Genomic DNA, 12196 nt, shown 5'->3' with positions numbered 1-12196 from the left:
CTTTCTCACATCGTACGACTTGTAGGACCACGGCAACTCTGCAAGATGTACAGCCTGTATTTACACAGTGAGCAGAAGAGACAGGAAAGAAGTTGCATTCACCTTCTGGTGCAAGTCTACAATAATCACACAGACAGAACAACATTTATTAACAGGAATGGAACAAGCCCACAAATGAGTAAGAAAAGATCATAAATAATACAGTCGTCAAAAAGATTGAAAAATCTCAGACTGAGGTGGTCAAGACTGTGCAATGTTTGTACAGAGCACCTGTACAGGAGTTTCTCAAAAGCAGAAATTCACCATGAGAAATGTGGGAGGCTAGCAGGGTGGGCATGGGTTATCATGGGGATGCCTTCCAGGAAGAACTTAACAAAGAGCAGACTGTTTTCAGTAGAAAGTACCACTAAACACAACCTCAGCCAAGGAGTCTATTCTACTTTGACTTCTGACCACTCCAACTTCATCCTGACAGAAGTTCCCGTTTTATCCCAAGCAATAATTTTGGTGGTACGTTCAACATTTTTTTTTCCTGAATTCACAACCAGATTAAAGCAAAGGAGGGGAAGAAAATGCTCTGAAGAAACACAAACATTTTAAACAAAACCAGTCATTTTTCTAAATGGTTTTATTAACATTTTTCATATACAAGTATGTTAAATGATACATTCTGACTAGCATCCACACCAGTGTGAATTACATGGATTAAAGATACTGATGCATTGCATATGATGGAATGCAAAAGAATCAACCCTAAGCTTTGGTCCCACCCTCTGAATGCTCACACAGAATCTGGTTGGCTACGAGACATCTAAAATTCAAAGTGTTCATACCAAACAGAAGTTATGTTAAACAAATGCATCTAGTTTCATTTCTTTAGAGTGAGCAACAACACAGGACTCTTACTTGCAGAATTCTCAAGATGAAAAATACATATTAACAGCCCAACGCTTCACATGCACGTTACCAGGTTTGTGTTTCTTGTTTCTAGACTTGGGGTGTTTGTCACAACTGTCTTGTACTCGTGAAAATTTTAAATCTAATTTAATTATGGCAATCTTTTAACCCCCACTAACGACACTTTAAGGTGACCCAGGATATATTGCAATATATTCAACAACAAAAAAAAAAAAGATAAAAAGGTGTGGTGTGAACTGGCCCGAAGCATTCAGGACAGATGAAAGTTTGCATTCAGAGTAACTGGAACTAAAAATTCTTTAGCCCATTAAAAAAATGTTGCAAATACATGACCACAGTTTAATAAATGTGCTTAAGAGGATTTTCAACCTGGTGATTTCTCAAAGGAAACTAAAAGAGAAAAAAAGTGACAGCTTCGAATGTTTGCTTCAGAACTACTGAAGTATTTAGGACACTGGTTAAGTCGCGTTCTTTCATGTGCATGAAAAGCATTATCAGGTCTTTCTGTGTCTAAGAGATGGTTCAAACAGTCAGAGAGACAAAGAAAATAGTAACAGACAGCTGGGCCTATGGGATCATAGGGTATGAAATCAGAATTTATTTTTACATTTCTGTAGCACCTTTTAGCCAGATGCCAAAAGCACTTTAATCACTATTATCAAGCCTCACAACAACCCTGTGAGGTAGGTAGGTAGGTAGGTATCTGTTTTAATAATGGCAAACCAGGTTAAATAACTTACCCAAGAAGACACAGCACATCAGCAGAGCAGGCCAGAATCCAGACTGTGTGATCTATGGATTTAACATTATGGCACAGGTGGCACTGGGACTTACACACCCCTTTACCAAACTGTGACAGAGGCACTGCCACGGGAACTGATTCAAGTTTGCAGGAAAGAGGCTTTTTTTACGAGAAAGGTATCAAGAGAAAAACGTCCTTTAAGCAACTAGAGAAAACAAGAGCCTGAGAAGAGTGGCATTACTGTTCCACTTCCTAATTTTAAGAGATGTGGAATAGCAAGTTGACTATTTTACTTGCTAAAATAGGTATCAAATCCCAAACTCTATTTAAGTGTTCAAATACTGTGACCCCCAAAAAGTTGTGAACTGAGAGTTGTTTCATCCAATTCTATTACTTCTACGTCCTGCAATTCTTCTTTGAAGGTCAGAAGAAATAAGAACCAGTGCGAGAATCCAAACTTTTTCGTCAATTCAAACTTTAATAGTATAGTTCCCATTAAAAAAACAGTCAAAGCACGCCCTTCCAAGTTAATTTCCACGTTCTACTGACTACCTAAGGGACCAGAGCACATAAATCCGTGCTTGGCACCCAAAATGCCAACATGGAGCATCTGGTTCCTTCAGCACAGTCTGTGTATCAGCTGCAGTGAGCTGGATGACACACCAAGGGCTGAGCACTGCTCTGCACTGTATTCCACCTGGGAACACAGTCATGCACATAAAAGGGAAGCAGTCAGTGAGCTGGACAGTCATTAAACCAAGAGGTAATCCCAGCAGTAAGGCCTGCACTGGGATGTGATACATCACAAGTGGACTGGCACAGGCAGGGTAACAGGTTTTGTTCACATAAACAATGATTCCTGTTGAAGTGACTAAAGAGAACACGTTCCTTGAGTTAAGTAAACAGGAATTTGAAGACTTCTAACACCTTTATCAAGAGTACAGTTGTTAAAAGGGCTAATTTTATTTTCCCAAGGCCACAGTCACAACCCTCACCCTGGCTAATCTGCCAGTAATAGCCCACAGCTTGGCAATGTTTGCAGCTCTGCCTTATGTCTTTCAGAGGACAAAATTCTCTAGTGAAAGACAACCTGCCAGAAAACAACCCCCACCTTCCTCTCCCTTTCTGTGAAGCAAAGAGGAAACATTATCATGTTAAAGAATAAAATGCTTGTTTGACATCAGGAGAAATGCACTTATAGATGACTAAAGATTTGGCAATTTTCAGGTCTCAACACTGAGGCAGTGAAAGGAAATCAAAAGCTGTGCTGAAGATCTACCGCAGATTCACTTTTCCCAACTCAAGGCTGAGAAGATCTACACTTCTGAACAGTCCAAAAGAAACTTTCTAGCAGGAGGAGACTACTAAGATTTCCACGGGAAAAAGTATTTGGAAAACACCTTCCCAAATATTCTTTGTACATCTTAAGGCTGCAATCAAAGAAGTCTCAAAGCAATTGTTCTACCTCAGGTAGCCTTCAAAAATGAATTGAAGACTTAATTTATATTCAACCACAGTGTTAAAAGAACATGAGAGGAAACATTTCATGTTAAATTTACTCTCAGGTGAGGTGTTCATATGATATGCAACTTCAAACAACACTGACAAGAGCATCCAGTTGTGTGAGCGTGGATTTTTTTTTAGGGGGGAATTTGGAAATTAGAAGTTATTTCAACTTACAGCCACAGGTGTTTACATACTTAGAAGAGGCAGAGAAAATCATACTGCTGTGTAGGTAAACCAGTCACTATGTGAGTTCTGTGGTATGTTACTGGAACCAGGAAAGCAAAGTTGAAAATTAAGCCATAACTGGGACTTTTAAAATCTGTGTGGAAGATAAATTCCTAAAAAGTGCCCTCTTACATTTCTTTCAAATAGAGCCCTCTTCAATTGTAACCTCTATCACAAATCTACAGCTCATACTTCCCCACTGTTTTGAATAACAGAATCATGTTCCATTTCTCCAATATCTGAAGTGTATTAATTAGGCAGACACAAAAGGACTCGTGATCGTTCTGCCAATTCTCTCCTCCTCAAATTTACCTCGTGTTACCTGGTTACCAAACCTGCTGAGAAGCAGCTGATCTTCCTTCCTGGAAGGAGCACATAAAAACGATATTCTAGACTGTCACAAGCTTTGCCACCGTTAATGTTTCTAAATACTCTGAGATTATAGATCAGTTAAAAGGTATGGATTAAGGGAGGTAATGTCTGTCACACTGGTAACAGGATTTTCTGCTGAAAGATCTACAATATATAGTGCCAGCTTTCTGAGGTGTTCTTACTCTGAAATTTGAGGCGTGGGAAAGGTAAAGGCTTTAAATAAGCACAGAAATCAGGTAACTTAATGTCACAATGAAATCAGATTGTATTCTAAGACTGGAACCTGTAGCAAACATTGCAGGGTACAAAAGGCTAAAGGATTTGGCTGCAGGGTCCCAACAGCAAAAATATGTATCTGTATGTTAGTCCATTCACAATCTCCCAAACATGTACAACCAACACTCTAACCACTGCTACAAACTGCTGGAAAAAAAAATAGTGAAAACTCTATTTAATTTGGTAACATCCATTCAGATTGCACTAGAACATCTTACTTCAAACTGCAATATAAAAATCTCTGTTAGATTCCCATCATCCCAATTTTATTTGTCTTCAAAGTTTACTGCCAGGCACGTCTGGAGATGTAAATTTAATGTAAAATAAGGTATGATAACTATACAATGAAGTTTTGCCACTCAGATTGCTGCACAGCAAGTGTCACATGAAATGGAAAAAAAAAAAATAAATTGAGCTCATTTCTCATCTACAGAACACAGGTCCCCACCCCTGTAGTTCATCACACAGAAAATCTGTCCCCAGAAAAAGGTGCAGCTGGAAGATGCCCACAGAAAAGCATGTGCATTAGGATTAAATAACAACTACAGAAATGAATAAAAGCAGAACCACCCCACCCCCAGTTATCCAGGGCATTTCATGGCATGTCATCAAACATGGTCTGAATGACCAATGCACTCAGGGGGAAGTCTTGCACAGTTATGTAAACAAACACAATTTTGTTGGGAATTTTAAAAGCTAATGAGTTGTGCTAATGCATTTTCCCCAGCATTTTCATTCCAGAAATTAGCTTCCACCCCACACCCTCCCCACAAACACTGTTCACAGAAACACTCAATTCCCTAAGAAAGCAAAATGAAAGAAAAATAAAATCCAAATATTCAGAGAAAGTCATTCAAATAAGTTTGTATGTGTAAATAAAAAAATAAGTCCTCTAAGTAAATGACACGGGAGGCAATAAATTGACACGACAAGCAAATAAAAGGCTAAAGCACTCCAATACCATTGAAACAGTTTTAATGTTGTTGCAATTCCATAATGCAACAATCATCAACTCATAAAAGACCCAATACTTTAGAATTCATTTTAATCGTTCCTTCGTACCTATTTTACAAAATAAAGGCAAGGCATATTTAAAATCCCCTTTTCCCTAGATATTATGTGCCTATCTTAATCATGCTTATAAAAGTAGAAACTTAAAATTCCTATGAGATGTCATATAAGAAAAAAAATAAATAAATGTAAAAAAAAAAATAAAATATTAACCTCTGCTTCAATGTACAGTTTCCAGAATCTGCCAGAACTGGGGAACTGGGCAACAAGGCGTTCATAGGTCTTCCGGGCTTTGTCTATAGGCTGATTCTAAAAATTGAAAATCAAAACAGCATTTACAGTAATTATGATTTCTGTAAAGGAATATGTTGATTTTTTTTTTTACTCCAGAACCAAATAGTGTGAGTGGACCATAGATAAGGAAATGTAATCCTATATCACTAAACCTGTGCCTCTCGAATGAGAATGCTCCAAGCGTCAAGGTCATATGGATTTTCTTCGAGTTTCTTTTCAGCTTTCTTCACTTTTTCTGGGACATATTCAGCAGTCTAGAAAAATTAAAAAAGAAGACATAAGAGATCACAAGCGGTGTTTGAAAAGTTCAGCCCCGGCCACAAAGTCAAGCTAACAGTAACATTGTGACAGTGTAACATTCCAGAGCTCTGTTTTCAATTTATGGGGAAAACAAGCTGTCCTGATAGGATAATGCACTCTCAGCACAACTTCTCCCTTTGTGGACACCCAGCAAAGAGTTACACTAAACCAACTCACAGCGTTTCTAAAACATGGGAGCAAACCTGAGCTTGCCAGAAAGTTTACTTCACTATGAATTTTAAATATTTTCTTTCTGATCTCCCATCTTACAGTTGCCTTCCTGCAGTTTTGACACTAAATTATCCTTAGACTGCCCCTTTTTTAAAAAAAAAAAAAAGCTTTACCAAATTGAATGTGTACTTGTTGACACAGTTACTGTAACAGAATAGGTTTAAGTCTTCTTTCAAAGGCCTCTGGAAATAGATGCTTTGTCATTTCCAGATATTTTTCTGGATTTCACACTGTTAGCACAAAGCAGATTAAAAACTAATTACAATCTGAAGATCACACACAGACACCCCTTAAAATACATTCTCGTTACAACCTTAAAGGATACAAAGTTTATTATGAAATATTCTTCTGACCTGTACTGCAAACAGCTTATTTACTGACTTTCTGATTCTGACTCATCTTCAGGCGGTTGTTGTAGCAACCCAAAAATCACACCACCCACCCAATCCCTGCCTTTGTGAGATGCAACAATAACAACCTGCGAGTCACTGCTACAAGACCTTGCTGGTCAAATTTTATTTACAAGTTAGCCACCTAATTAAACATTTCTGTACTGCATAGTGCAGAGTGACTGATTTACTGTGCAGAAAAATCTAAAAATGGACATGGAATGGTAGATAAGCATTAAAGGGAGAAAAAAAAAGTAAGTGGAAGGGTTTTATAGGAGTTTAAAGACCATTATTCTTTTCATTTACTTTTCAAGTAATTCTTAACATTAATTACCCAGTGTAGCTTGAAGGCAAGTACCAAGTCCCACAATAAACTATTATCAAATTAATTTCATTTAAAAAATCAAATTAAAAAGCAGTAGCTCAAAATTGTCAGCTCAAAAGTAGTAAATTCATAAATTTCCATATTTTGACTCTGTAATACCAAGTTCAACTAATACATGTTTGAGATGCAAAACACATTATAAAATGAACCAGTGGTTTTATTTCCCCCAAAATGACATGCATAAACATATTTCAGCTTACAGAACACAGCACTGAAGCTGAAATTTCCAAGGTTTAAGCACTGCCTCTACAGGTGACCCAAAGTAGCAGTACTATTGTGTCAGTTCTGTTAATGCCTCCTACATTAAAAAGGATCCCACTCTACAAAAACACAGGGTCCTGCACTGTAAATACAGAGTTCCAACAAGAAAAAGTAGAATGGGCCACTAAAACACATTTCAACTATCTCAGTAGTAATTTACTTGTATTATCTCAAATCTTCCCATGTGACAGAAAAATAATTGTTTCACTGCAGTGTCAACTAAGACTCCCAGGAATTTGATTTCACCTGTGCAGATACAGGGTCATAACCTCAGAAAGGCTGAAACAGCTCATGAAAAAATCAAAGTGGGTAAGATGCATAACTACAGCACTCCCAAGTTAATTTTGTACATTTGATACAGGACTCAGTCTGTGTAAGAAGCACAAAAAGTTCATTCTTTTACTGGAAAATAAAAAGACTGTCATTTCCTAAATTGGCAAATATTCACTTAGCAGCAGCAGATGAAGTTCAGGATGTGTACAAGCCATCCACATTCCATGGACACACTGCACTGCAGGCAAATCAGTGTCCTGCTTCTACCTGAGGGAAAATAGGACCTCTTTACTTCGCACCTCCACAAATAATCACTCCTGATACACTGCAGGAATCAACCCTTCGAATTCCCAGTCTGAACCATTTTGCCAGGACTGGGTGTGTGAGCAAACACAGCTGGAGCCACACGCCAAACCTGGGAGGATGAACACCCAGTGCACACGGACAGCAAAAGGGAACCAGGAGCTCGACTTCCAACCTAACTCAGCTCTGGGCAGAAAACATTTGCGCCCAGTCGTGAAAGCTGCTTATTACCTGCACTCTGCCCTCACATCTGCCGTTGTCACTTCAAGGCTGTGCAGCTTTTGATTCTGTATTTGTCATGCCTGCACAAGCAGCAACGTCCCAAACTGTGAACACTCAATTCTTGGGTGTTCACTGCCATGATCCTGCCCCTAGATAAGCATTCTCACATAAGCTCATCCTGTAACAAGCCAGTCCTGCAGTTAAATCAGCAGAAAAATAATCCTATTAGAAGAGTGATTAACTTTCTAATGGTTCAATCCCTTGATTGCAGGATCAGATCGATGCCAAAACCATTCAAGACCTCAGCAGTCCCAACTTAGATCAGCTTAAACTACTATAAAACCCAACCTAATTAGAGATAGATACTGGCTTTTAACTTTTCTTTACAGTCTTAAAAAAAGGTGTCACAGTGAATTATTGCATACAGACTGTAAAAACACATTTTTCCTCTGCTTTTGATAGCTGTGTTCAGTACATTCACATAATAGGCTGCTATCCCAGAAACAATCCTCTGAAGGTCATGGAATTATTTTAGCACTTCAGGTTCTGTATCTTCTGACCACCTAGTCCAGTTCACAGCTTCCCTTTTATTATTTATACACTGGCAAATAGCAACAGATTTTTGAGTTTCACAGATACTAAAAGGGTAAAATGATCTTTCCAAAATCTGAAAAGACCTAAAACCAAATTGTCTAGCAAGAAGTCTAGGAACTCCCTCCTGCAAAATACATCAACTGGCACAAAATCCAAATCTGAACTCATAAAGAATGTCAGAGGGAACAAAACCAGAAGCAACAAAGTTGACTTCTAATATTTACTTAAAGCTATTTATCAATCACCTTCAAGGAAAAATTGTTTTATACCATCCTGGTAAAAGCAACCGTTTCCTCAGGCCTCTTGAATGAACCTTGACTTCAAAAGACTGCAAAAAAATACTTATCTAAACACCTTTCAATTATTTGCACCACTTAATGCATCCAGTTCTTGAGGCATCCTCCTTTTTCCACAGAAGGATCTTCTGCAGTGAAAAGGAAATGTATTTAAATCAGCTGTTCCACCTGTGAAGTGGCCAGTTTAAGATGATTTAAAGACTACCACGAGTTAGGAAATAAGAACTTCTACAAACAAGACACACAGGCTGTTGTGCACAAAAAGGCAGAAATTTTAATGGCTAGTTTAGTCAAACTGGTTCAATATTCCAAAGCAGGATTATGCCCATGACACAGAAGCTGCTGCCTGGTGTTTTTGGCTGCTATTGCACAGCTCAGCACAGCCTGGACTGTAGCAGACCCAGTGGATACAATTTCAAACACATTAACAGCCAACTTAACAAGCACTGGTAAATGTGCAGGTTTGTCCAGTCTAAAGGTTTTTTTCCTTGGAGTTTGTTTATAGCTGGTTGTGCACAGGGGAAGTTTTAAAATCCTTTCCTCAGTAACACATCCCTTCACTGCACTACAGTTACAGCTTATCAATCCTTGCACTTTATGAAATGTTTTTAATGTCTTGACTTCTTCTATTCTGCTGCTAAATGAATTTAACTGTGAAAAATGTTGTCCTTTAAGACTGGACCACTATGAGCAGACATAGCCCAGTACATTCATCTTAAATAACTAAAAAAGGATACTTTTGTTAAGTACTGCTCCATCCCAACACAATCTGGGTTGTTTCACAACTCTGGATAAACCAAGAGCTTTGAACTAGTACTGATTACCCTTCTTTCCTCACGGGACTATTTCCCAAACTTAAGGCTGACACATTTTCCACTTCAAGTTCTTGTTGGCATACCTGGAACTTACTGACTCTGGAAATGCACCTAAATTATAGTGTATTTACAACTGTGTAATGATTAACGTAAAACCACCACACTGCCAATTCAAGAGTCTTTCTTAATCAACATTTGTGTTCATTCTGTTTACAGCCTGTTCCTGCGGTAAACATTAACAGTGACAACAAACCCAGTTCCACAGGTATCACATAAAATAGGCTCTTAGAGAAGTTTCCTTCAAATGGCTCCTCCTGAGATGTTAAACAATCCTGCAAGAATAACCTTCTGCTTTCAGCCCTGCACTCAGTGACATCTATTTTTAAAATGTTAAAGTTAATTACAACATTTAGGATTGTATTTAGAATGCAGAAACTTTCACGGTGTACCACCTCAAACGGACCCAAGACATGAACTTGAGGAAAGAGTAAAAAAAAGGAGAAAGGAGTAAAAAAACGAAGAAAAGTCCCAGCAAGAAATGAGAGTAGGTTGCTCTGGTATGTTCTGACCAACAGATGCAGCCTTGCAGTCTGCAAATGTGCATGTCCGTGACACAGACAGGGCTGAGTGTTTGGTATTCCAAAAACTGACCCTGGAAACTCTGGTTTGTTAAACACCGTGTCTGGCAGGGGCCTAACAGATTTGAAGTCCTGACACCATTCAGCTGGTTCTGCAGAGTTAATTTGGATCCAGCACACTTAACACAGTGCAAGATTTTTAAGTATATTTGAAGAGTGGTGGCTGCAGCTCTGTCTTGTTCTACAATAACAGTGCAAGGAGGAGACAACCTACATAACACAGCTCAGGCTCCTGATCCACCCAGGAGAGCAGCCCAGCAATTCCTGGACTTAAGCTTGGCCTAAATGCAGTAAATCCACCTTTCAGCTGCGCTGCCCCCAGTACAACAAAGCTTCCTAGAGCCCACCTAGATACTAAACTTTGTAATTCCTTTACTCTCCCGCCCTCCCTACATCCAGCATTCCGCTCTGTCCTTCTCTGTACTTGCTGGAGGCAGCAGGACAGCCTGTTATTCCCCTGGCTGCCTCTGGAAGTCCCCCCAAAAGCTGAGCTCTGAGAAGCAGGATGCAGACTCCCCTGCACGTCAGCGAGTCAAACACTGACCGCGTTTCCATCTTACCCCACGAGGCAGAAGCAAAGGAACCGTGCAGCGTCCCCTCTACCCTGACCCGTGTGACTGCCAATGAAAACGGCCCCCAGAACTCCAGGAGCCGCTCGGGGAGGCAGCAAATGAAACCCGAAACAGGGAAGCCAGGTGCGACCCAACCTCTGCCGGGCTCCAGCCTCCCACAGCAGGGCACATTTACAGCCCTCAGAACAATGTTTGCTAAGTCAGAGCGCCCCGCTGGGTCCCACCCAGCCCGCGGCAGCTGCGGGTGGGGCAGGGACGAGGCACAATAAAAATTTAACTCACTCTACAAAAGCTTTTCATTTTATTTAAAGTTCACCCAACGTGAACACAGTAATCAGAGGGAGCAAAAAAACCCTTAGCATGGACCAACCCCTAGGCCATATGTTAAAATAGATACTTTCGGGGGCTGCAAGTGAACATTTACAGATTTTTGACAGCTAGACCCCTCTGTGACAACGCTGCAGCTGTTACTTCAGAGTAACTTCCACTTCACTCTACAGACAGTGATTCAGCCCTCTGCATATCAAACACTCTCTTGCAAAAGAAAATAAAACCTTAAGTCAGCACTGTTTTAAGTTAAATAGTAATGTGTTAGAAGCTACAGAAACACACACGCTGCTCTGACCAACAGCTCAACTGAGCCCCGAAACATCCACGTATTTATACATATATATATATATATATAAAGAAAGATAATATTAAATGTGAAACACTACACACCATCACCGACAGAACTTTGCTGTAGCATATTCTCACTCCTTTGCAGCAATGAAATGAACCATCCTGAAGAATCTCTTACACCAAAACGTGCCCCAAGCACACCTGACTAACCTGCCCAGCTCGGAGCACAAAGGCTGCCGATTTTGGGGATGTTCTCCCAGCCAGGCCAAACGGATATTTCACACTCTGAGCATTTGCCCTTCCTACAGCCATCCGTGTAAAATTTACACCCCGCACCCTTGCGGGGTAAAACGCACGAAAATTAACCTTTTTTTTTTTCTTTTTTTTTTAAATAAAGAAAATAACGTTCTACAAATAAAAAGCTCCCTAAAGAAGCACCGAGCCGTCAGCTTAAATTTTTAAGCGTTTTTGAAGGCTACCGTGGCCACTCAGGCATGTGACTGCGTCGCCAATCCCTCCTCCCTCCGCCAGGAACTTCCATCCCCACCTCTCCCACTGACACCCATTTTAAACATAATCCCAACTGCTTAAAAAAACAAAACAAAACAAAAACCCCACACATAAAAACCCCACAAAAAAACCAGCTTGGAGAAATTCTGCCAGCAAGCAGGAGATAGTTCACAGTAACGTAAGATAAAAAAACCCCATAACAGTACAACACCCTGACTGCAACCCCCTATAAAAAGAACAAATTATGGTAAATATATGTTTAAAAAAACAAACAAAAAAACCCCAAACAAACCAACAGACCAAACTCCACTGAAACTACAGAGGAGTTTTCACGCTAGAGGATACCTGCGCCGTAAAACAAAGGACTCTCTTAACCTAATAAATATATTTTAAGTATATTTCAGTATATCTAAGTATATTTTAATCGCTTTTTTCCTAATTT

General features: G+C 39.6%; 1 protein-coding gene across 1 annotated transcript in view; it reads right to left on the bottom strand.

Annotated features, from left to right (window-relative positions):
- The window catches only part of CSTF3 (cleavage stimulation factor subunit 3), a 40345-nt gene that overhangs the window by 27736 nt on the left and 413 nt on the right, over window positions 1-12196 (bottom strand). Inside the window, exons 2-3 of the mRNA XM_050334958.1 lie at window positions 5497-5598; window positions 5264-5359 (exon numbers count right to left, since the gene is read on the bottom strand). Coding sequence (XP_050190915.1) covers window positions 5264-5359; window positions 5497-5598 — 198 coding nt within the window. The remainder of the gene's footprint in view (window positions 1-5263; window positions 5360-5496; window positions 5599-12196) is intronic.

Source organism: Myiozetetes cayanensis, unplaced genomic scaffold (genome assembly GCF_022539395.1).
Source record: "Myiozetetes cayanensis isolate MyiCay16 unplaced genomic scaffold, myiCay2020 scf6-25, whole genome shotgun sequence".
In the NCBI taxonomy this organism is placed as follows: domain Eukaryota; kingdom Metazoa; phylum Chordata; class Aves; order Passeriformes; family Tyrannidae; genus Myiozetetes; species Myiozetetes cayanensis.
Note: the sequence above shows the minus strand (reverse complement) of the source record. Positions and strands in the feature narration are given on the sequence as shown.